The 26,757-nt window shown below is 39.4% G+C and overlaps 1 protein-coding gene across 2 annotated transcripts; it reads left to right on the top strand.

Annotated features, from left to right (window-relative positions):
• The first annotated feature begins 72 nt into the window (after positions 1–72).
• Sdha (succinate dehydrogenase complex flavoprotein subunit A) lies at positions 73–26,564 on the top strand. 2 transcript variants are annotated; one of them, XM_051182754.1, is made up of 15 exons: positions 73–200; positions 5,693–5,779; positions 7,421–7,582; positions 9,926–10,069; positions 10,711–10,875; positions 13,129–13,277; positions 16,030–16,154; positions 17,506–17,674; positions 18,441–18,636; positions 19,312–19,483; positions 22,054–22,172; positions 23,044–23,155; positions 23,342–23,472; positions 24,837–24,950; positions 25,597–26,564. In XM_051182754.1, the coding sequence occupies exons 1-15, from the start codon at positions 138–140 to the stop codon at positions 25,681–25,683; spliced, it is 1,995 nt and encodes a 664-aa protein (XP_051038711.1). In that variant the 5' UTR covers positions 73–137; the 3' UTR covers positions 25,684–26,564. The 2 variants fall into 2 exon arrangements, with proteins under 2 accessions (XP_051038711.1, XP_051038710.1); XM_051182753.1 differs by having other exon boundaries at positions 79–200; positions 5,690–5,779.
• Positions 26,565–26,757: the final 193 nt, after the last annotated feature.

Raw genomic sequence — 26,757 nt, 5'->3', positions numbered from 1 at the left:
AGCGCCGCGTTTGCAAAGCGCACCACCTCCCACGGGAGCCCGGCGAGGTGCGCAGGCGCAGCGTTTCCAAACCCGGCGTCGGCGTAGCGTGGTGCGCAAGCGCACTTTGTCGCTAAGGCTTGTGGGACTGCAGAGACATGGCGGGTGTTGGAGCAGTTTCGCGGCTTCTTCGCGGGCGGCGCTTGGCGCTAGCTGGGGCGGTGAGTCAGTGCCACGCCGAACGTACTCCTAATCCCGCTATCCCACCGCAGTTGGGCTGGAACTGGGAAGGTGCAGTGGGCCAGAGCCGACAGCTTCCCGGCGAAGGTTACGATCCCAGCCGCGGGAGTGGAGCCCGGCCTTCCCCGTCTTGGCCCCGCTAAGTTCTCCAAGGTCAACGGGCGGACCCGCCTGTGTTCCTCTGGTTGCGGCCAAATCTGCGAGTAACAGTTGGTAGCCTGGGTGTTGACACAAAGCGTTGTAAGCGATGAGCTTATAGTTTTTGTGTAGTGGCTTCAGAGACTTGTTTTTAAATATCAGGTGACACTTCTCCACCGTGTTCATCCGGTCTTGCCACGGACCCCTATTTTGCATTGTAGTGGAAGAGGGACACAGAATACTCCCAGGCTGCAAAGGTCCCTAGATTGTCAAATTGTGTCTCAGTGTACTCTGACGATGACTTATTGTGTGCCAGATTTCTAGGATTTTATTAATAATCTAATTACGAAATAAAAGCCTCAAGACACTGAACAGTATTGACTTGCATTGTGCCTATAATTATGGCTGCAATTGTCTCTGAAATAGATTTCAAAAATTAGGTTCAATTAAATGTTAAAGGATTAGTTGGAAGCTGTCCTTGCAAGACCAGAAGGCATTTTCAAACATTGATAATTTCTGTGATTTGTATTCACTGCCATAGACTCCCAGTTCCTCCTCTTATCCCTTGTGTTCTTAAAACATAAGGAGGGTTTTAAGTACTTATCACTGAAGCCTTTTACAGGAAATAACAACCTGTAGTTATAACAGAATTGTATTGTAGCAGAAATAAGTAAATCCACCCCACCCCCAGGATTCAATCCACACACTCAGGAAAAAAGTAAGGAAAAAAACTTTTTAATGATGGTCTGAGTCCAGCTCTGGCTAATGCCCAAAAAGGGTATGTGGGGCTACCTACAGTCGGTGGAGCCAGCCGACTTGCCTGGTTCATATCTTGAAGGGGGGGGTGGATAGAGAAGGGGTAGGTAAATACTTTAAGAGAAAGAGACACAGCATAGTTAGGAGGTCAAATCTAGTTAATACTGAACAACCCAAGTTTATTCATAATACCTTAACCAAAAAGGGGAACATGGCATCATGTATATGGAATAGACTTTCTTCCGAAATTCTCCAAGGATTTGGTAACCACACCTTAGATTAGGTTTCTCCTTAACTGGCTTTGAGGGTCAGAAGTAACAACCATATCTCATGCCAAGTCTGTTGTTGCTTAAATAAGACACCCAAGGCCAAGATCAAACATCCTACTACTGTAGCCATACCTGGGACCTCTAGGTCTTACGACTTACTAAGGACGGTTTTGAACTATCTGACCTTGAGCCAAGATGAAGCAGAGCCATCTTTATGAGCCCCAACAAGGACAGTCAAGAATAGAAGATGTTGGGGCTGGAGATGGCTTGGAGGTTAAGAGCACTGACTGCCCTTCCAAGGGTTCTGAGTTCAATTCCCAGAAACCACATGTTGGCTCACAACCATCTATAATGAGATCTGGTGCCCTCTCTGGCCTGCAGGGCATATGTGCAGGCAGAACACTGTATGCATAATAAATAAATCTTAAAAAAAGAAAAACAAGAATAGAAGATTTTTACTGACATACATACTTCTTAGGTTTATGCATTCCACATATGTTGTCATCCTTAAATACCTTTCAGGTCTCAGGTCCAGTTTACACTTTGACCAGTTTAGACAGAGACAGGAGACTGCATAAGTCTGGCCACTTACATAGGTGGGAGATTTATACAGCAAAGATATTTCTCATTACCTGAATTACTTTTGAACACACCTTCATTGTTCTTTACCAGATAGTTGTTACCTGTGGCCATCTTGTCTAGCTGGTAGAATTAGGCTTTTCTTAAGACAAGAAATAGGTCTTTATGGCATACCACACTTTAAAATGGTGGTCACCCTGGGCAGCCTCCTAGAATTGACTATTGGAGGAATGTTCTCTGATAGAGAAATGGGCCTAATGGTTGTAAGTTGAACTGCTTCCATTGTTATGGGAATAGAGCCTAGAAGCTGGGCAATCCTGGTGAAGAAATGTTTACATTCTATAATCCTTAAGTTTACTTATCTGTAACAGGACTGGCTAGTATACTCTTGTCTTTGGAGTATTTTGAAGGCAGCACTTCCTTAGCTAAATACTATTTTGTGTCTTAATGTCTCCTAAGGAATTCTGTTAATAAACCGTTTATAACATCAATTTTACCACTGCAAGCTTCTTCTACATCAGTAAGTATATCCTCACCCTAGGGTATCACTTTTATTTGGACTGGAGTATAATTACAGTTGAAAGTGAGAATAAGACTCTGTGAGAATAAGACTCTAAAGCATGTGAGATCAGGCTGCATAACTCTTTGCTTTCATAGGGGTGTGATTGGAAGCCTTTTTGTTTGTTTTTAAAACCTTAATTGAATCACATTGTTCTGGCTCTTCATAACTGTTCTGTGGTTAAGTAAGTACTAGTAAAACAGCATAATACGATAGGAAAAAAAAAAAAAAAACAGAATTGACCCACAAGTTGGTACTCTCAAAATATGGTTGTTGGTTTTTTTTTTTTTAAAAAAAAAAAATCTCTTCATAAGGATGACTATTTCTATAGAAATTCTGCCTTCAAACTGAATATTCATTGGCATTTGAAGTTTGCTTTTTCATGAAGATTTTGAGTTTACAGAAGAACAGAATCAAGTTAGCAAAAAAAGAAATTTGTGATCATTAACTGAGAAATGCTGAAGAAAGTTTTAGTCCTGTCTATTAATAATAATAGCTATTAGCTATTCTGTATCAACAAATGCTTTCAAGTTATCAAATCATCAAGTTTGATTTGCTGTTTGCTTTTCATGGTCCCAGTACACTGGTGTGACTCACAAACATTTGAAATTGTTCAGTCCATAGGAAAAGTAAGACCAAGGACAGCTCCCTTCATAAAGTTTTTCATGTTCTTAGGAAACAATATATGAGACATCATGCTAGAAAAAAAATCTTTTCTTTAGATGAATTGTTTTGAATGTTTTAATGGTATATCTAGAATTACATGAGTTAGTTTTAGGACTCTACAGTCATACCATTTTGTTTGCCTTGTCAGGTTCATCGTAGAACCAGTGACATTCAGTTCTGTATTTTGTATGTTATTCCTGGCTCATTTGTAGTCTTGTGGTTTAACATTTATTCATGACCAGCATCTAAATCTGAATTTGGAGTTTCTCGGGAATTTTCCCCAAAGATCTTTGATAGTGGGATAAGTACAGGGTCTGGGTCCATAGTCCCCACTGACCTTCAGTTTTTCTGTGTGGTTTGGGAGATTTTTGTGGGGCAACCTCCAAAAGTTTGTACTGTAGTCACCTAAGTCAGGGATACCTATTCCTGTGAATTGTATTTTAAGCATCTCTACTTAAAAAATGATGAAAATTTAAAGTTTTGTTACATTTATTTGTGTGTGTGTGTGTAGAAGTCAGCAGACAACTTGGAGGTATGGCTTCTTTCCTACAATGTGGGTCCTGGGAAATCAAGCTTAGGTCTTCAGGCTCAACGGGAGCATTTTTGCCCCACTGAGCCATTGACTGGCCTTAAAAGCTAAAATTCTTAATGAAAATGATCTCACATGGTTATGAGTTTTTTACTCATTGAGGTTTAAAAGATTTATAAATGAAAAGGAATAAACTTCTGTAATGGAAATAATTTCTAAATTGTGTCATTGTGCACTAGTATTTACCTCCATTTCTATGTTTTCACTTAAACCACTTACTTCCCTCCTAGTACCAGCCATTTGTAGATCTTCATTGGGTGATTTTATGATTGCAAGGGTTATGCAGAAGATAATTTACACCAGTCTTCAATTGATTAGACACTTAGCTTACTGAGGCACTTTGCTTCTTGGGGATAATTAATAGTCTCTGTTCTCCTCATTGCTTCCCAACTTTTTAATGAGAACATCTGTTCTATTAGACAAGGTATAAGTAGACTTTTTGTTACAGTATAGGTAAATTTCCTCATTCATGTTCATGTTTCCTAATTAAAAAATGTCTCAGTGAGCAAGAGGACCTGACTTCCAACCCACATAAAAGCCAGACATAGCCAGTTGTGTTTGTAACTCCCATGCTGGGACATGGAGACAAGTGTATCTTGGGAGTACATAGCCTAGCTGAAATCATGAGCTTTAGGTTAATTGAGACTGTCTCAGAAAATAAGGTGAAAACCCAGCAAGGTGGTTCTGTGGATAAAGCGCTTGCTGCACAAGTCTGATGACCTAAAGTGTGATTCCTAAAACCCATGGTAAAGAGTGATCAAGAAAGACACAGCATCTTTCTCTTATTTTTGTATATGCATTTGTGAGCACATACACCACCTCTTCAACAACTATGAAATAATGTTAAAAAAAAAAAAGGTTTAAAAATGTGTCTTCCCTAGTACATTCCTTTAATATCAGCACTCTTGAGGCAGAAGCAGGTGGATCTCTGAGTTCAAGGCTAGGCAGCCTACACAGTAAGATCCTGTATCAAAACCTAAGTAAATATGTGTAAATGTTAGGACCTACCGAGACTTGAGGCCCTCCAACTTAAAAAGAAGTCATTCGTCTTGTGTTGCCAGGTTTTTCCCTGTTTTCCCCCTTACTTGTCTTACAGGTATTTTTCATATCACATAATAATGTTTCTTTAAAAACATGGAATTCTTAAGATATTTGTGAGCTCCCCTTTTTAATTGCTAAGTGAACTTAACTACCTAGAAGTGTTACTTAGGTTATATTCAAGTCTCTTCATTATATTTTGGTCTTTCAAAATAGAGCAAGTAGAATGGAAAATGCATCCTTTAATGGCTGACTGGATTCACACTAGACTGATTTCACTGGCACTAGGTTTTCTAGGTATATGTTTATTTTAGTCTTGGATGTGGGGAGTTATATACAGGTTTTTCAGAGGAAGGCCAGGGACAACCAGTCATGGAGAACAGACCTGACCCATGAGAGGAAGTATGGCTTAAGTCTTGGTATATAGGGTAAAAGATAATTGATTCATTTCTAAACTTAAGGTCTATCTTGTTTCAATAAGCAGTAGCCTGTTCTAGAGTATAAGTCTCCCAGTACACTATCTGGTTCATGTTTTTTAAAACCAGAATTCTTGAAGGACATTCAGAGAGCCAGTATGCAAAGGGTTAAGATAGATCCAGTAAAAAATGCTTCATATTTGCAAAATATAGTAACACAGGTTTCTTTGCCATTCTTTGCAAGTGTTCCATAGTAGTATTCTGCTAAGAAACAGGCTATTTTGGAAAAGGCTTTTCCTAGAATGCCAATTCAAGTACAAGAGTTGAGACCTGAGTCCCAGGTAAACTTTTAGAAGAATGAGAGCAACTGGATACACAGGAAGCTTAGCAATTTAGAAAGAAAATTTCAATTTGTTCCTCTCTGTATTCCTTCAAGACCTTAACACCATTCATATCTCTGCAGCGGCCAGCAACATTCCAAAAACAGACCTGTGGCTTTCACTTCACTGTTGGTGAGAGCAAGAAGGCATCTGCCAAAGTTTCAGATGCGGTAAGTTCATTGCTCAAATGTAAACAACTTTCCTGTTTTGTTTTTGTTTTCTCAAGACAAGGTCTCACTGTATAGCTCTGGCTATCCTGGAACTCAGTATGTAGACCAAGCTGGCCTTGAGCTCAGAGATTTACCTGACTGTGCTGGGATTGAAGGTGTGTGCCATTATGTCCAGCTTGTAAACTTCTAGCTTTGAAGGATAATAATCTATAATCATTTTAGTATATTTGATTATTGTATATATTTAAAGTTTTTCTTGGGGATTGATTGTATGCTCAAATATGTGTAATGCAATCCTTACAAAAATACTTACATAGATACTGACATTCTTGCTGGCAAAACTATTTGAACTAAATTCTATATGCAAGTAAACTAACAATATGAGAAAATACACTGTATATCCTGAATATAGAATTTCTGCACAAAATCAGACTGTGTAGCTACTGGAGTTGAAGTTCCTTTGTATTTAGCCTATTCTGCTTTCTGGGGTTTTTTTTTTTTTTTTTTTTTTTTTTTTTTTTTAATCTGAACATTACTTACAAGTTCTAATCATATGAGCTAACAGGAGTTACAGAGTACTGCTTGATAATTTCTCAGCAACCCACATAGGTTCTGCCCCTATAGGCCTGAAATATAGTTGTGGTCTGTACCCAGGGAAACTGAAATGTGTTGATTTAAACAAAACCAACATTGTTTTCAAGAGAGACTTGTATACAACAGGTGTAGAAGCATTATCTGTGCATGTTTAATCTCCTATAGATAAATGGATATGGTTGTAGATAGGAGTGAAAACACTGAGAAATAGATATCATTAGCGTTAATTGTACTGATGTTTTTGTCTGCTTTTCTACTTCCTTGCTTTGGAATCTTAATAATTTTAAGTGCTCTCAAAAACACTTTGTTTTTTGTTTTGTTGTGTTTTTTAAAGTTAAAGTGTTAGGAAGCAGAGGCAAGAAGATGGTGGATTTTGAGCCAGCCTAAGCTAAGCCTGTTTGTCTTAGCATTTCTATTGCTTCAACAAGACACCATGACCAGAAAGCAAGTTGGAGAGGAAAGGGTTTATTAGGCTTACACTTCAGCATAGCTGTTCATCCTTGAAGGAAGTCAGGACAGGAACTCAAAGCAGGGCAGGATCTTGAAAGCAGAAGCTGATGCATAGGCCATGGAAAGGAACTGTTTACTGACTTGCTTCCCCTGACTTACTCAGCACACCTTTTTATAGAACTCAAGACCAGCATTCCAGAGACGGCACCATCCACCATGGGCTGGACCATTCCCCATTAATTACTAATTAAGAAATTGCTTTACAGCTGGATCTCAAAGAGGCATTTCCTCAGCTGAGACTCCTTCCTTTGATCACTCTAGCTTGTGTCCAAATAGCTGTTTTGAAAGACAAAAACTACCCAGTACAATGTCTGAAAACAAAACAAAAAGAAATTAATTTTGTGTGGGGGAGTTAGGGGAACAGACCTTCTTTTGACCATAAAATCTGATTGCTGGTCCATTGAGTTTCTACCACACTCAAACACCAAGAACACATACTCATCCCAGAACAGGATTGAGGCCTACTCTGTATTGTAATTATAGTGTTAATATTTTATGAAGTTGAATATGTAATGAATAGCTGGATTTCCTTTTCAGATTTCTACTCAATACCCAGTTGTGGATCATGAATTTGATGCTGTGGTGGTAGGCGCTGGAGGGGCAGGCTTGCGAGCTGCATTTGGCCTTTCTGAGGCAGGATTTAATACTGCATGCCTTACAAAGCTCTTTCCTACCCGATCACATACTGTTGCAGCCCAGGTAAGAAAAAGCCCTCTTTCAATGCCTGCATATCTTGCACAGCACCACTCCTCCTGTAATACAAATTCTTGTGAGAAGTTACCATCATCTAATCCGTCATTCACTCTCACTTTGCAAGTCACTGCTTATGACCTCGTCCTCAGGATCATTTTGGGGCCAGCATCTCATTGTTATTCTCGAATGTGGGTCTTTTCCGGCTCTCCTGCCTTCAAACTGTTTCCTCATCATGGTTTTGTTTCCTCCACAGTTCATCCTGTTATAAAATATGTTTGCAAAGCCAGATCTTAAGTGTAGTCAGCATTTTTTAATCGCTTAGGCAAATACCTAAGATAATAAGCTTTAAAGGAAGAGAGACTTATTTTGATTTATGGTTTCAGAGATTTCAGCCTTGATAATTTGGATGTGCTTTTTTGGGCCTGTGGCAGTGTATTATACCACTGGAAGGGCATGTGGCAGAGGGTGCTGGTTACCTCATCTCAAGGCAGCCAGGAAGTAAAAAGGGGGAGAAGACAGGGTGCTGTATTCCCTTCAAGAGCATGTCCAGTGGCTTAAATTCTTTTCATTAGGCCCTGCCTCCTAAAAGTTCTCCCATTACCATAGCACCATAGCTTCGTTAGCACATGTGCCTTTTGGGAGCTTCATAATCCAAACTACGGTACCTTGCTAAATGTGTATTACAGTGAACTTTTATGGCATGGATGTGAAGAACAGGAAAACATTGGCCTTTGATGCTTTCAAGTTGAGAAAATTACAATAATTCTTATTCTAGGCTAGCTAAGTAACACTAATCTATATGGTTGGCAAACTTATGTTTCTGTTTTTCCTAATATCTGGAGTGTTTTATTCCTAAGCCAACAGTAAAGTTCGATGACTTCTAGGAGCTGGGAAAAACTACCTTTATTGTTGTTAAAACAGCCTCTAGTACATGCTTTGGGCACTGAGTTAAATAGGTGGTTTGTAAGCTAAAGAATTAAAACACATTGGGAGAAATCATGATCTAGAAGGAAAAGGAGACCTGAACAGAAGTTATAGTGTCAAGTTAAGGTAGTTTGATAGTAACAGAGTAGGAGAAAGGAGAAGTTTGGCTACTGGTTCCTAAGGATAGTTAGCTGGAGGTAGAATAAGACTGGAGTTCTAGAGGTTTCAAAAGATTTGAGATTTCTCAGAGGGACCAGCATTTGTGGCCCTGGTTTTCAGGTAGCAATAAAGTAATGGCTGCTATCAGTTACACATTTTTTTCAAAGTAGCTATTATATCCTGGTACAAATATGTAACTTAAAGTTTGTTGTCAGGGTCGTCTTGGCTTGGCGTTGAAGTCCAAAAATTGGATAGCTCTATGCATTTGGTCTTCAGTGAGGGTTCCCTTGCCTACAATGTAACAAGGTAGATTGCATCATGAGCTCTTAGGGGAGGAAGAAGTTATGTGACCAGACAGGAAACCAGAAAATGGGACGGGTTAGTCTTGCTTTTTTTCAGGACAAACAGAAACTAAGATTCCTCTCAAAGGTACACATGCCCCAAAGCCTAACACATTCTCAAAGGTTTCACCATCTCTTAATCCCATTACAATGTGAATTTTGTCTCCTTGCAAAATACAAACCATTGATAAACAATCAAGACATACTAGGGTGCCTTCCCTTATGAAAAGAAGACTATCTAGAAAGGATGAATTGAAAATTGGAGGCTGGGTGTGGTGGCACATGCCTTTAATTAATCTCAGCACCAAAGGAGGCAGAAATAGAGGCAAGAGGATCTCTGCGAGTTCAAGGCTAGCCTGGCTTATAATGAAAGTTCCAAGCTAGTAAGGATCACAGCGAGACTGTTTCCCAAAAACAGAAATATAAGGTGAAAGGAGAGGGAAAGAGACTGGTACCAGTGCTGCCCTATTTTGTGATTCTGAGGGGTAAGATAAAAGTGATAGTCACATAACAGAGGAAGAAACTAGCGCGCAGAGTTGTCTAACTAAATGAGGAGCACATTACTTGAGAGGCAGTCACATACAAGTGCCACTGAGAACATTTTATCATAAAATTTCTAGACGGACTTGTTAAGTGCCTGTATCTGTCAGTTAGATAAACAATGGGTAAGGTATAAGGACATTTTCCAGTCTTTACAGGCATAAAGATCAAGCAACATCCCCATTACACTTACAGATTAAGCCACCCGTCTAGTACATGTAGTCAGGGGAAGTTTCATGAGTTGGTGCCTGTCTTATTGTTCCTTAACCCTCATAAAGAGTCAGGCGTTAACTTTCTCTGAATCAGATCTCAGTGCAGAGATGGGCTGCAGAAGCAATGGGGCCTCACAGTTACAGCATGTAATCAGTTGACATGGTGTTTCCAGGGAGGCATCAATGCTGCTCTGGGGAACATGGAAGAGGACAACTGGAGGTGGCATTTCTACGACACCGTAAAAGGATCTGACTGGCTGGGGGATCAGGATGCCATCCATTATATGACAGAGCAAGCCCCTGCCTCCGTGGTCGAGGTAACTGAAGGGAAACTCTTGGTTCATTGTGCATGTGCTCTGCTTGTATTACAAAAGAACCAATGTAAAAATAAAAGAAGGGTCTGGGGATAAGGCTCTTGGAGAGTTTGTGCCTAGCACAGTTAAGCTTCTAGGGTCCCATCCCTGGTAGTAATAAGGAAGTTTTTCCTGCAACTGTTCAGTTCATTTAGCAAGATTCCCCCCCCCCACCACCAATTGTCAGTGTTTTCATAGGATATGCTAGTATGGAAGGTTTTTTGTTTGTTTGTTTTGTTTTTCACTTTCAGAAGTCTTTATTGATCCAATTACATGTTAAATAACAAAGCATTTCACTCTTGTTTTTTTGTTTTGTTTTGTTTTGTTTTTTTAAGACAGTTCTCTGAGTAGCCTTTGCTGTCTTGTCTTAGAAATAGCTCTGTAGACTGGAATAGACAACTAGGTATGTACCGCCAAAAGGTGCAAAGTATTAGCAAAAGCTTCTGCTTGCTTCCAGGTTGGTTCTGTTTGTTTTTTTTTTCCAACCAACTGTAGACCAAATCAGAAGTGAGGGAAAGTTTTAAATTTCAGGTTTGGTGCAAATTAACCATGAATATTTATACTTGTTGAAGGCAACATATTTTTGCTTGTTTTGTATTTCACAGCTAGAAAATTATGGCATGCCATTTAGCAGAACTGAAGATGGGAAGATTTATCAGCGCGCATTTGGTGGACAGAGCCTCAAGTTTGGGAAAGGCGGGCAGGCTCATCGGTGTTGCTGTGTCGCTGATCGGACAGGCCACTCACTCTTGCACACCTTGTATGGAAGGGTGAGGCTGACTTGGTGGTGAAAGAATGGAACACAGATGGTTAGGGTTAACAGTGGGAATGGCATAGGATAGGATGGGCTACTTTAAAAAAAAAAAAAAAAAAGCAAAAAATAAGCAAGATAATACTTTTGATTGCTGTGACAAAGAGCATGACCAAAAGCAACTTAGGGAGGGAAGGGTTTATTTCACTTTATATTTTCAGTTCATTATGAAGGGAAGTCAGGGCAAGAACTTGAGGCAAGGACTGCTGTTGTGATATTTTGTTTGTATTTAACAAATAAAACTTGCCTGAAAATCAGAGTGGGGAGTTAGCCATAGAAGCAAGGCAATGGGGGCACGTATCTTTAATCCCAGTGCTCAGGAGACAGGCAGATGAATCTCTGTGAGTTCGAGGCTACCCTGGATTAAACAAGATTGTATCTGTCTAAAAGAGAAACAGAGCTCACACAAAGGTGATCCCATGCCTTTAATCCCAGCACTAGGGAGGTGGAGACAGAAGTGATATGGCTGGGTAGGGAGAGGAATATAAGGCTGGAGGAGGCAGGAGCTCAGATGCTGTCAGAGGATACAGTATGACGTTTCATAGAGACAGCAGTCAGTCTGAGGAGGTAGTCTGAAGACAGGATCACCCCTTTGGTCTGAGTATTGGTAGAGGTAAGAACTCTAGTGGCTGGCTGCTCTGCTTCTCTGATCCTTCAACTTTCACCCCCTGATAGCTGACTCTGAGTTTTTATTATTAAGACCAATTAGAATTTGTGTTACAGACTTCTGTGGAACCCTTGGACGAACACTGCTTAATGGCTTGTAGGCTCAGCCTACTTTTTTATATACCCCTCAGCCACTTACACAGCCATGGCACCACCCACAATGGACTGGGCCCCTTTATATCATCAGTAAAGAAAAAGCACCCACAAGCTTGCCTCCAGTCCCGTCTGATCGGAACATTTTCTCAGTTGAGGTTCCCTCTTTAATGTTTCTACCCATACCAAATTGACAAAAAACTAGCACAAATAGTAAAGGTGTCCTAAGTAATTCTTAATCTGAAATATTAAACAGGTATTGTGAAAAGCTGTCTTTAAAATAATGTTTTTCCTTGTGTCTATTTTGGAAAGTTGAACTGGTAGTCATTGCTTACCATCTTACATTTGTGATCCATTACATACCAAGAAGAGAGGAAGTATTTTAGTATGCTTTTCTCATCTCTGAGTTCCTGGACTGACTGTTATGTTTTAATACTTCACTGTTAAAACTGGATGAAGTCTTAAGAAACAGGAGTCACTAGCTCAGTGGTTCTCAGCCTGTGTGTTGAGACCCACAAAAGACCATTGGAAAACACATATTTACATTATGATTCATAACAGTAGCAAAATTATAGTTATAAGGTAGCAACCAAAATAATTTTATGGTTGGGTCACAACATGAGGAACTGTATTAAAGGGCTGCAGCAGCATTAGGAAGGTTGAGAACCACTACACTAGATAGTCAGCCTACTTTGGCATGTTCAGATAATCAACACTCTGAACTGTTTTCAGAAAATACTGACAAGTGAAAATATTAGAACACCAGTAGCTCGCTTTAGGTGAAGTACACTGAGAAAATGTGACAGTATGTGCTTGTTCTGTGGTTGTTTTGAGAGTCTGCCTAAGCTCTTGAGAGCTCCTTGCATTCACCATCAGGACTATCAAATCCACTCTTGGTGGCATCCAGAGTCACCTTGCCTATGTGCATGGAAATGGGCTTATCTGCGCTGCTTACTACCAGCCCCAAGTGGGCACTTCGGATACTGATGTGGTTGATAATAATGGAGGAGCTGGGTGTTTTATTTTTATTAATCAAATGACCACATAAAGCTAGCAGCTCTTTTGGGTCACAACTCTGTGATCCATGGGCCTCATTGAGGGTGCCAAATTCTTGAGAAGTGTTCAGTATTACATGGCCACCAGAGAACCCAGAGTGTTTTCCTAAGCTTTTATAGAAATAAGAGTGGTATTACTAAAATATGAGCAGCCCAGGGTCTGTTGCATTCTATTCTCTACATTTTTTGTTGTGAATATACGCAAAACATAGGTGCCTTTTTGTACTCTGTACTACTATCAGTATTGATGCTACTACAAGTTCGTGTAACTTCATTACAAACCCTAGTATTCTTTAAACTTCCTTTATTTATTAACATGGCTGGGTCAAGTCCTTCACATTTTGAGTGTTGTTGGTTTAATCTTAAACAGTTTGAAATGTAGGCTCTTTTTATTACAGTCTCTGCGATATGACACCAGCTATTTTGTGGAGTATTTTGCCTTGGATCTTTTGATGGAAAATGGGGAATGTCGTGGTGTCATTGCACTGTGCATAGAAGATGGGTCCATACACCGAATAAGAGCAAAGAACACTGTTATTGCTACTGGGTAGGATCTGATTTATTTTTTTTTTTAACTGTATTTAATTTCTTATAGAAAAAATTGAGTTTCAGTATTTAGGGGGAGGGTTTATTTACTTTTTTCTTAAACTAATTCAGAGCAATGGGTCAGATGTAGGCCTTTAGGTTACCTCATGTGGAAGGTAATCTTTCCCAGTCTTGGTACATTCATCACAATATAGATGTTCTCTAAGCATTGTAGGACAAAATTGGGGATTATAAAACTTACCCTGCCCGTTCTTACATAAAGAATAAGCCTGGAGAGTCACATGGCATTTTCAAATAAACGTTCCTTCTTTCTTGTTTACTATGTATAATGAGTCAAGAAATACCATCTGTTTATATGATGAAAATAAGTAAATTTCCCTTGATATGACTTCATTTTTACCATTTTAAAAATTAAGAGCTGGGGGCATATCTTATTTGTGGATTATTTGCTTGTCTAGAACATATGTGATCATAGATTCAATCTCCAGTACTACCACCATCTCCCCCCCCCCAAAAAAAAGAAAGATTAAAGAAATGTTTTTAAATGGGTATAGAACCTGAATGTTTTTCCCAGGGTGGAGGGGATACACATGGTCAGCAGGTTTATAAAAGGTACTCAGCAAGTAATAGCTATACTTGTAAGGATGGTTAATGTAAAAATACAAATAATAATAATTGTTGATGAGAATGTAGAGAAAAGGGGGCCAACTGTCTTAGTGACTTAGTGACTTTTCTGTTGCTTGATAAAACACCATTACCATTACTGGCCTCCAGTTTCAGAGGGCTAGAGTCTGTGAGGGTTGAATAAAGGAGTAGCTGAATATTTAATCTTGATCTACAACTATGAGCCCACCCCCAGTGATATACCTCCTAATTCTCAAACAGTTCCACCAACTGGGGACCAAGCATTCAAATATATGAGCCAGGGGGGGCCAATTTTATTCAAACCATTATGCTGGGTAAAAGCAATTACCACACAAGTGCAACAATCTATCTGAATTCAATCTCTAGAACTAATAGTAGAAGAGCAGAACAGACTTCTTAAAAGTTCCTGACTTCCCACACTTGTGCCGTGACAATGCCTGTGCCTATGTTTACCATATACACTCAGTATTTTTCATATATTCATATATATATGTATGTATGTATGTATGTATGTGTATATATATACATACATACATACACACACACACACACACACACACACACACACACATAAAACAGTGGCCTGGAGAGACGGCTCAGAATTAAGACCTGCTACTCTTGTAGAGAACTTGAGTTCTGGTCCCAGCACTCACTTCAGAAGGCTCATAACTGCCTATAACTCCAGCTCTGAGGTAGCTTCTTTGGGTATTGGCACACAAGTTGCATAACTCAAACACATAAATAAAATCTTAAAAGAATATAGAGAAAAGTGGCCCAAAAGTCTATTGGTAGTCATTGTAAAGGTTCCTCAGATGGCTTAGTAGACAAGGTACTTGCCACCCACACATGAGAATCGACCTTGAATATAAAGCTGAGCAAGTATGGCCCTGTCTGTATTCCTGTGACTCGAGGCAGAGTTGGTATTCCCAAGCATAGACTGGCTAGCTAGACTAGCAAGTTGATGAGCTTTTTGCTTAGTTAGGAGACCCTGCTTCAATAAAATAGAGAGCAATCAAGAAAGATACTTAGTGTCAACATCAGGCATAAAACATACACAAACACTCATAGACATGCAAGCGCATCAAACCTATACCAGTAAGAAAATATACCCTAAGAGTAAAACTGACATGATGCAGCAGCCCCACATGGCTGCATATGTAAAGAGCATAAAGTCAGCATAATCACATGAATATATCATCAATGCAAATGTTTCCTGCAGAATTACTCACAGTGGCCAACATATGGGATTGTATTAGCCAAACACTGTGACCTAACACAGTTTATGCAAGGAAGGATTTATTTTGGCTTATGGTTTCAGCAGGTTCAGTGCATGGTGACATGGATGTATGTGTTTAAGCAGGATATTTTAGTGATAAGTATGATTTGGCAAAGAGTGAAAGACATTAATCCAGGGTTGTATATAGTCTAAGGACATATCTCCAGAGATCTAGTAAAGTTCCATGTCCTAAAATTTTCACAATTTCCCAAATACTGCAACTAGCTGTGGACCAAGCCTTTTCAACAAATGAGCCTATGAGAGACAGCTGTATTCAAACAACAGTTTGAGTCAGGAGATGAGCAGTTTTTGAAACCTGATAGCATTTCGTGCACAGTAATGATACAGTTGCTAAGAGTCTTAAATGTCAGCACTACAAAGAAAGGATAATTATGTAAAGTTATAAATGTGTTAATGAAAATGACTGTTGAAATCAGTTCCTAGTACGTTTATCAGTTCATGTAGACATCTTGTAAATGAATAGTGAGGCTGTGGAAGGAATAATAAAAGAAAATAACAAATCAATAAATACTTAACCTGTTTTTTTCATTATAAAAGTAATATACCCTTATCAGGAAAATCCTTTGAAGATAAAGCACAGAGTATAAAATATGTAAACAAACAGACAAACAAAAAATTCCTGTTCTCTGTCTCCCAACTTCCATCTATTCATTGTAGCAGCAGCATTACAAATGTGGCCTCTTATGGGCCAGAGTACAGGCAAAGGATTCTTAAAGATTGGTACACCGGAGGCTACACTATATATTCTTTGATCACATAAGAAGAGGTTTGGTGTTGACTGATGCTTATAGTCACTGTTTTCTGTTTTCAGGGGCTATGGGCGGACCTACTTCAGCTGCACATCTGCCCATACCAGCACAGGGGATGGTACAGCCATGGTCACCAGGGCTGGCTTACCTTGCCAGGACTTAGAGTTTGTTCAGTTCCACCCCACAGGTAGGATGGGCCATCTGTCTGGCTCTGGGCTTTTCTGTGTCTTATAAGCATGCAGTACCTATTCAGTTCACTGTGGTGTACTTCACCTGTCTTAAGTCCTCAAGGAGAGTTTTCTCCTGGTTCCATAAAGGCAGTTGATAATAGATTGGGTTCAGGTACCCATGGTTAGAGGAATGTGAAGTTAGAACGTACTGGTTAGGGCTTGAATTTGGAAGAGGGAAAGAGCTAGTAGTGGGAGAAATTACATGTCATTGCCTGTCAGAGCCTTGAGCCAGAGGAGACAGATGGATAGAGACAGAGAATGAAAAATAAATGTGTTGGTTTTCTTACTGCAATATTTGTCCAGTGTCACCAAGCCTCTGGATTTCCTGCCATATACTGTGTTTAGCACTCCCATTTTTTTTTTTATGCTTTCTTTACCATATATAAAAAATTAGCTATAAAAAGTAAAAAGCAAGTGAAATGTAAGAGCTCATATTCTTACTTTTAGAGCATATAACCCTTTTGGCATATAAAAGAAAATTTTAGCTTTTTAAATAACAGTTAGCCTCTTCTGTTAAAATCTAGTACTTGACATTCCTTGTTTTTCCTTACATTGAGGGAACATACAAAAACCTAGATTACATCATGCTCCTGGGGTTTGAATTCGGGCTCTGCCTTTTGGGTTTTGTTTGTTTATTTGGTTGGTTGGTTGGTTTTTTGGTTTTTCCAGGCAGAGTTTCTCTGTATTCCTGGAACTAACTCTGTAGACCAGGCTGGACTTGAACTCACAGAGATCCATCTGCCTCTGCCTCCTGAGTGCTGGGACTAAAGGTGTGAGCCACCAATGCCCGGCTTGGGCTCTGCTTTTTAATAGCTCTGAGACTAGGTGAGTTATTAAGCTTCGACTTCTTGTCTCTGAGGATAGGCTTATTACCTGGGGCCATCATAGAACTTAAATGAGTGAATGTTTAGAATTGGTAGAAACGTAAATATTAACCACCAAAATAATTTGCCAGTTTTGCTGTTTGGGTATTTTAGAAATTCTCCAAGCTGGTTTATTCCTGCCTAAACTTATTACCACATTTTTAGGCTTAAAGGTATATTTTTAAAACTATGTTTACTAAACATACATAATGTTTATTCAGATGTGGGTTAGAACCTTATAGGTTAGCTTCTTCCTGGATCTGTTTGTGTGCTTTCTAATTTTCACCCCTGCTTATCACACACGTACCTCCTACTTGACTTTTCTTATTATTTTGAGTTTAATGCTCTTTGTGTCTCTTTTCCTTTCCCACAAAAATGGTTTATAAAAAAAGATTTAGCTTCCTAATCATTCATTTATAAGCATTTAATCACTGGATTTTTACAGGTATATATGGTGCTGGCTGTCTCATCACAGAAGGGTGCCGTGGCGAGGGAGGTATTCTCATCAACAGTCAAGGTGAAAGGTTCATGGAAAGATATGCCCCTGTTGCCAAGGATCTAGCATCCAGAGATGTTGTATCTCGATCCATGACTCTTGAGATCCGTGAAGGAAGGTTTGTGGTTCTCCTCCAGGGATACATGAGTGTAGGCAGATGGACAAATTTGTGTTCTCTTTTCTTTTCTCTTTGGTAGTCATTAGATCACATCTAAGTATTTTAGAAGTTCACCTTTGCCAACAGGTACCCCTGCACCTACCTACGAGAATAAAGCTATCCCATTATTATCTAACATCTGTTAGTTTGTGATATTTTCTTAAAGACCTACATTTTGAGGATCTTTTTCACATCAGTGTGTGTGGAAAAGTAAGCATATTATGTGCTCACAGTATGAGAATGAAATTGACACACCCAGCTAATACTCAGGAGCCTTAGGAGTTATGTTTTTGTCAAATATCTATAGGTATTTTGACAGGTAACCTTCAGGGCTTGTGGGTCCCTTGTCCTTTGGTGAAATAGCTTTAGGCTCCCAGGGCCTGCCCCTATTACTTAACACTTTAATTTAAAACAGGAATCTGGTGGGTTATGGGAGACTTTCTAACATATTTAGCAAGGAAAACATAGGAAATCATGATACCCAAAACGAGAGTGTGACTTTGGTGAGTACAGTTTTGTATCCTTGCTTGTGTCCCTGCACAGAAATGTTTTTGACACACAGTGTGATTTAAAAATATTTGAAGGAAAAAAATTAATGAGACACTGACTATACATAGATGAAGGTGAAACTTTCCTCATGATCAAAGATTGTTCAGGCTCGCACACTTCAGAGATTTTAGTTGGCTCTTATTGTTCTTTGCCTCATGTTAGGATGTTGTATTTGCAGAGGCTGTGGCCCTGAGAAAGATCACGTTTACCTGCAGTTACACCATCTGCCCCCTGAGCAGCTGGCCACACGTCTACCTGGAATTTCAGAGACGGCCATGATCTTTGCTGGTGTGGATGTCACTAAGGAGCCCATTCCTGTCCTCCCCACTGTGCATTACAACATGGGAGGGATTCCCACTAACTACAAAGGGCAGGTGATGGTGATAAGCCCAACTCACAAAGACCCTTTTAGGCCTTAGAGGCATAGAAGCAAAAACAGGCACTTTTCCCTCCGAAAGTGCAGTGTGTTTGGTAGTTTAATGTAAATTTAAAAATGACATTCCTGCTAGGCAGTGAAAAACTAGATTATGTTCTTGGATTAATTCCACATGGCTATAATACTGTATATCTTTTCCATTTTACAATTGCTTTTCTATATAATTTAATACTTTTACAGTGACCTTATAAATTAGTGATGTATGTATGTATGTATGTATGTAATTGGTACTTGGGTTATGAGTAGTTCACAAATGCTCATCAGTTGGTCCTTCTGCTTTGAACTCCTGTCAGGACAAAGGGTAGCAATTACTACCCCACTTCACAGATGATCCTCAGTTTTTCTCTTCCTTTTAATGTTCCATCACCTGTCACATACCTTAGTCAAATCAGCTAGTGACTGAGACTCTGAGGAACCTGGGGACCATCTTTGACCTTCTTGTAACTAACAGCAAGAGTTCAGGAGCAAATAGAGAACTGGGATGTACTAAAGAGTGAAACAGAGACAATACGGTCTTTACTTTTTCTACCTCAGGCATGGGGAGTATGCTAGGGAAGCGGGCACATGGAACCGTAAGTAATTTTGATGCCTCATCTGAAATATTTTCCTGCAGGTGCTGAAGCATGTAAATGGACAGGATCAGGTTGTGCCTGGCCTGTATGCCTGTGGGGAGGCTGCCTGTGCTTCAGTGCATGGTGCCAACCGGCTTGGAGCAAATTCCCTATTAGACCTCGTGGTCTTTGGCCGAGCCTGTGCCCTGAGTATTGCAGAATCTTGCCGGCCTGGTATGTTTTCTTTTCAAGCCCTCAAGCTACTTTAGGAGACTACATAGTCTTGTTGCTGGAAATGATTGTGGAGTATTAATGTTGAGATTAGATTCTTAGAAATCTTAATAGTCAAGAAGGTGAGAGGTTTGGGTTACTTATTTTTTTAAAGACATGGCTTTTTTTTTTTTTTTTTTTTTTTTTTTTTTTAAGCTATATGGTTTTACTTTATAGCTCTGATTGGCCTGGAACTCAGTGTATCAGCCAGGCTGGCCTTGAACTCAGAGAGATCCAGCTGCCTCTGCTTTCTGAGTATTGGTATACCATTATGTATGGCTTGGTTGCTTTTTTTCTTTTCTTTCTTTCTTTTTTTTTAAACAGTCATTGTGTCCTTAAAAGACACCACTAAGAAATTGATATTTTGAGAGGAAGTTGATTACATATTATTTACCTGTTATAAATTACTTTTGCAGAGAAATACTTTTAATAGTAAAAAGAGAACTGTAACTTCTTGCTAATTATAGAAAAATGTTAGCCTGTTTTAAAAACAAGATATAATAGAATTTCATTTAAAAAAGGATGACATGAGCCTTTACCCTCAGGGATAAAATGAATTTCAGTTCATGTCTTCTTATGGTAGCTTAAAATAATGTGTAAAAGAAAAAAGTGCCTTGTGTTGGAGTGTCGTTCTGCTTGCACAGACCAGAGCCAGGAGGTTACTGCAGCTCCAGCCTCCTAGGCGCTTTCTTGATAGCTGTTTTGTCTATCTGCTTAGAATAGTGGTATGGGAGAATATCTCATGAGGAGGGTAGAGACTTACTGTTCTATCCATTACTCTTTCCTCTTGTTAATTGTGGATGTCAACTGTACAGTTTATATAGAGTGGATGTTTTATAAATGAACATTAGTGATGACGTAGAAACTATGCACGTTCTTGCTTCACTGGTAAATATAAAGATGCGGGTCGTCAGTTTTACATACTACATCTTCACACTTGTTGTCATACCACAGTATAAGCTTAAATGTGAAGACAATTCTTGGTCCTTAGTGCTGGCCAGCCGCACAAGCAGGGTTCAGAGTATCTTCTCTGACACCAAAAGTAGCCTTTTAGTAGCCTTGTACTTAGCAGTGAGGATCAAAATCACTTATAGAGCAAAGTAGAGATTCAAGTGCCCTGCTTTGAGAATTAGAAAAAGAATGTTTTATAAAAATACATTATATACTTATATGCAAAGGTTCTATAAATGCATGTTAAGGTTTTTGTTTTTTTGGTTTTTTTTTTTTTTTAAACTCAGTAATGCTCAGCAACATTCTTAGGGTATTTAGAGTAAGACTCAGAAAGCTGCACATGTCATTTAAATTCTGAAAACAGCAAACGTAAGGAAGAAACAAATAATGGTTGTTAGGCTGTCCTGGTGTTGATTGTACTTAAATACAATTCTATTTGCCAAAACCTGAAAAATCCTACTAAACTAGAACAAAGCATCAGCAAAATTCACTATGTCTTTAATTCTTTGATTTTAAAAATGTAAAGGCTTGTAATATTTTCCCCCAGATGGTAATAACCTAATATTTCTAAAGTATAAGTCTAGAGTATCCTGTTCATAGTAGTGTTGAAATTTGTAAAAATGTGTACCACAAGAAAAGTCAGCTTTACTGAGTGATTATTTTTTTTAAACACTAAAAAGGAGCCAGGCGTGCACACACCTGTAATTTGAGTACTCAGAAGGCTGAGGTTAGAAGATTGCTAGTTCAAGGCTGATCTAGTGAGTTCATGATTATCTCAAGAGGAAGGGAAATGAACTAGTTGCACGCCTGGGAGGACACAGAAGAGCCAGTTCCCTAGTTTCTTTGGAGAGGAAGTGGCTAGAAGCAGCTGTTGTCTGCTTTTCTCATTAGAAAATGCTTGTGTCACATAAAACAACTTTTTAAATACCCCAGTACTTTTTTTTAAGTGGAGAGGATTCTTTTCATTTTTGCAGAAGACAATGTAGTATAGGGGTTCAAACTTGGGCTAACCAGTATTCCCAAGTTGTACCCCCTGCCTAAAAGTTATTATCTCAAGGTCTAGTTAAGAGGACACAAGAATTAAGACCAGCAGGAAGCTTTTTAAGACACAGGATAGCCATCCTTTCATGAGAAAAAAGTGTGAAGCTGATCTCTTACTATCTCAAGGGCGTCCAGTTTCCTTACTAGAATAACAAGAATTCTGATTACATATAGGTCTATTAGTTTCAAAAATGATTATCTGCTGTGTTGTTTTGGTTTCTGTATATGTTCTTTAAAAAATTGACTCTGGGAATGGCTCATGACCTTAATACCAGCACTCTGGTAGCAAGGTGGGTGGATCTCTGTGACTTGAGGCCAGCCTGGTCTTTTGGTTTTTCAAGACAGGGTTTGTCTGTATTGCTTTAGAGCCTGTCCTGGAACTAGCTCTGTAGATCAGGCTGGCCTTGAACTCACAGAGATCTACCTGCCTCTGCCTCCCAAGTGCTGGGACTAAAGTCATGCACCAGCAATGCCCAGCTCTCAAAAAGTGATTTTGAAAGTTAAATTCTGGCTTTGCTTTTTTTTTTTTTTTTTGTTTAAAGGAGATAAAGTTCCTCCAATTAAAGCAAATGCTGGAGAAGAGTCAGTTATGAATCTTGACAAGTTAAGATTTGCTGATGGAAGCATAAGAACATCAGAACTACGCCTAAACATGCAGAAGGTAAGAGTGGACAGCGACAGGCACCCTGTATGGGTGCTTGGGGGTTGACAACAGGGAGTCAGTATAAAAGGAGCCTTAAACATCAGAGTTCTTAGTTCAGGGCAGAACTAAGCAGCTATAGCACCAGGGACTGGGCTTTCTCCGGCACTCCTATATGTGAGCTTGACACTCATCCTCAGACCAGTGCTGCTTGTCATGTGTCTCGCAGCCAATAGGAAAGTGAAGAATATTAGAAACTGAGTCCCAGGTCACTTAGGAGTCAGCATAGCAAGCACCCTGCTCACCTCTCAATGCCCAGAACTAGTGTTCCTTTATTAGCTTCTCTGAGCTCTAAGAAAGAGATGTCCCCAGACCGAATTGTACTGCAACAAAATCAGAAAGTGGCCAGGAACTAACCTCTAACCCCTTCAACAGTGGGGCAGTGCCTAGCCACAAGGATTCTCAGGCCCTGGTGTTTCCTCCTATTAACTTCATGATCTTCCACTGCCCCCACCACTATTAGCCCATTTGGACTTAGGGACGATTATGTTTCAGAAATGCTGCCAGAGAAGTAAAATAATTACAAGTGATATATACAGATTTATTGTGATACATATGTAATAAAGAATATAGAAACATGTTTTAAGTTTAATCAAAATTTTGTTTTTACCAAGGTAAAGTGACGTACTTGGGAGACTATGTTTGGAGGATCACAAGCATATAAGACCCTTTCTCTAGGAAAAAATTACCTGAAGTTTAAATTTAACTCATAGTCTGAATTTCCTAGTTTATTTAAATTTTGTAAATATATAAAATTTTGAAAAACTAAAGATCTGAGAGTTTTTGCCTATCTTTTTCTGTGCATTAAGTTTGTAATGGTATTTTATGATAGTCGATGCAGAGTCATGCTGCGGTGTTTCGTGTGGGAAGTGTATTACAAGAAGGCTGTGAAAAAATTAGCCAGCTCTTTGGAGAACTGAAGCATCTAAAAACATTTGACAGAGGTGAGTCAGCAGTGTTCTGAGGGGACACTGCTTTCTTTGGGGTAGGCTGGGGTCTCTCCTGTTTATCATTACCTTATTCCATGTCTGCTGTCCAGCTCTCTTCCCCACAGCTGTGTGCTGCTAGTAAGTCCACAGTGCCTACATGACTGGATTCCATCTGTCTCATGGTTTTTTGTGTGTCCACAGGAATGGTCTGGAACACAGACCTGGTGGAGACTCTGGAGCTGCAGAACCTGATGCTGTGCGCACTGCAGACCATATATGGTGCCGAGGCACGAAAGGAGTCACGTGGAGCTCATGCCAGGGAAGATTATAAAGTATGCCTTCAAGATATATTGCACTGACCTGACTTTTCCCACCTGATTCTACTTATTCCTACTCACTTTCTCTGTTTCATTTTATTTTTTCCAAAAGTAAATCAAGGAAAACACCTTTTCCTCCAGTTTTTTAAATTCTTACTCTCACTCTCAGAACCTTGCACCTTCTTCTTCCTTTGAGTCAGCCCATGCAGCATCTGTAAGCATAGCAGGGCTAAGGGTAAAGTGCATCCAGTGACCACAACCAGTTAGACTATGAGTCATCAGCTCAGATACATCCTGAGGCTAGGAAAAAGACTTAGAGATCTGCCCTGTCATAGTTTTTATGCAGACTATTATCTGTACAGAGCACACATGTTGGGTTCTACATTATAATGGTAGAAAACACAAGGAGAAGCTTGGATATAGTTCCAAGTTCAGGGTGAATACATCAACCAAAGAGTTCCCATGATTACCACACAAGTTCTGGACAGTGTAGGATGGTGAGTAAATAGGAAAGTGAGCAAAGCCTAAGTTTTCATTTGCTATAATCATGTATTGATTTAAGGAGCAGTAATCAAGTAGATGAAAAGAAACATGAGCAAGTGTATCCCCGCTATGTACCAAAGACTAGATGCTTCTTAAAAGTTAACTGTTAGGAACTGAGATAACTAAATAAGACCTTGAAGATTTGAAGTAGATTCCTGGAAGGCTATAGTAGGAATGTATGCTATAGTTAGAAATGTATAGTGAGGGCTGTGCTTTAGCCCATTGACTCAAGTAAGGAACCTCCTATCTGCCATTCCTCCCTACGTAGAAACAGCAAGGTATCTGATACTGGTTTTTGTTTGAAGAACCTGTTGCTCATCTAACCTATTCCCCCATGCAAAGTTTTCTTTGTTAGCAGTCAGTGTACTGACACTAACTTTATTCAGTACAAATGCTAAACTTAATAAACAGCTAAATTAATTTGGGTGTGGTGGTGCATACCTAATCCTAGCAGGTGGATCTTTGTGAGTTTGAAACCATCCTGGTCTACATAGTAAGTTTCAGGATAGCTAGGGCTATGTAGAGACCCTGCCTCAAAACAAAACAAAAGCACATTTAAATTAAAAATGCTAAAGAGAAAAGTTGAAGAAATCTCAGTGCATGGAGCCAAAGGAAAAATTGCATAAATGATATTTAATTCCAATATCTATCTATAGAGTTGTAAAAGAATATGCAGAAATGGATGTTCTTATACTTGTACTTCTGACTCCAAAAGCCCTTAGTTTGCCAAGGTACTTACATCCTGGGCTATTCTCCTGTGCATCTGTTAATATTTTCTGTGTTTTTTGATGTTGCTCTGTGGTGACAGATGAGGTTTTTTTTTTTTCCTATCTCAGGTGCGGATTGATGAGTATGATTACTCCAAGCCAATCCAGGGGCAGCAGAAGAGGCCATTTGAGGAACACTGGAGGAAACACACCCTCTCATATGTGGACACCAAGACTGGGAAGGTATGTGGGCATACATCAGCCCAGGGTTGTGTTGAGCCACCCTTATTTAGACTTTGGTTGTTGACCAGTTTGGGAAACAACCTAGTTTTAAACCAGCTATTAACAGATCTGAGATATCATCTGATAGAATAATGTGTGTTTCTTACTGGAAACAGAATCCAATGCCTGGGTGGTTCAGGGGGACCTTTGGTATGGAGCCAGCTCTCATCTTCCATACCAGATAAAGAGTACTGAGCAATGAATAGATGTTTGGGAAGAAGTGGTGACTAATTATTAGTACATTTACATCACTGTGATGAATACCTGATGTGAATAATGTAAAGGATCAAAGATTTATTTTTTTCTGCAACGTACAGAAGTTCATGGTTGCTTAGACTCATTCACTTAAGCAGAATGTTGTGACAGAGGCAGCTATTCACCTTATAGCAGGAGGCTAAGGCAGGAGGAGCTTGAGTTGGAGGTCAGAATAGGCTACAGAGGGAAATGGGGTAGGAGGGTTAACATAATTTACATAGCCAACTTGTGACTCCTTTGTCTTAAAGATCTCATGCCTGTAAATGTACTTTGATGCTTTAATTTTACATAGGCACAGAAGAAATGACTGTAAATTTTCATGCTTTGATTCACTCTGACCCTTTTCTCTAAGGTTACTTTGGAGTATAGACCTGTCATTGACAAGACCTTGAATGAAGCTGACTGTGCCACCGTACCCCCTGCTATCCGTTCCTACTGATAAAACCCGGCAACTACAGGGCCAGCTTATGTGGTTATTTATCATAGCTTACATCATATTTGTCTTGTTAAAATTCTACTCTCATGAACAAGAAGTCACTTCATAGATTATTGACCAACAGCTTGCTAGTACTTGATGTGAGGGACAGCTGCACCAGACTTTGTCTTCCCAGCCCTTTTTTTTTTTTTTTTTTTTTTTTTTGGTGCAGTGATAAAATTGGCATAATTCTTAAATAAAACACAAACGAGCAATCATTATTTCCAAATAAAATCATGTATTTGGTTTTATGCATATCTATTTGTCTGAAATAGGAAATTACTTTTCTTACAGCAGTTGTATCAAGTATCAAGTTTCTCTTGTGCTATATACTAAACTAGACTTTAGGGAATGTTAAGATGTGATGGTAAATAAAATTGAGAAGCAGGGTAGGCCCATAGTAATTGGGAAAAAAGTTTTGAATGTGGTAAGTATAGAGCCAGTGCCTTGTTTAGGTTCCTCGTGGGAATTAGGTAAATGCATAAGTTCATGTATATTTGAGGGGGGTTGTGCTGGTTAGCTTTGTCAGCTTGACGCAGTCTAGCATCACCTAGGAAGAAAGCCTCAATAAAGGATTGCTTCAGTTAGATGCCTTGTGGGCATGCTTTTGAGAGATTGTCTTGGTTATGCTAATTGAAGGAAAGATACCACTAGGGGCACCACTATTCCCTAGGCAGTGGATCCTGAACCGTGGAAGTGTAAGCTGAGCACTCAAGATGCATGCATTCCTTCATGCTCTACTTTTCACTGTGAATGTAACTGGTTGCTTCATGTTCCTGCCTGACTCCTTGAAATGAAGTACTTTAACCAAAAATTGCAAGCTAAATAAACCCTTTCTCAAAATTGCTTTTGGTCAGGGTATTTTATCACAACAAAGAAAATGAAGCTAGCATAGTCCATTCTTATGTGGAGACTAGAGCTTTATATTATAGTTGTCAGACCATAAATAAAAGAAAGGTGATAGAAATCTAGCCACTGAAAATGGCCTAGAAGTTTTGTTACAGAAAGTAGCTACAGGAAAGTTGCTTTGACATGCAG

This window comes from Phodopus roborovskii, unplaced genomic scaffold (genome assembly GCF_943737965.1).
Source record: "Phodopus roborovskii unplaced genomic scaffold, PHOROB, whole genome shotgun sequence".
NCBI classification, from domain to species: domain Eukaryota; kingdom Metazoa; phylum Chordata; class Mammalia; order Rodentia; family Cricetidae; genus Phodopus; species Phodopus roborovskii.
The sequence above is the reverse complement of the archived record's forward strand: the minus strand, read 5'-3'. Positions and strand labels throughout refer to the sequence as shown.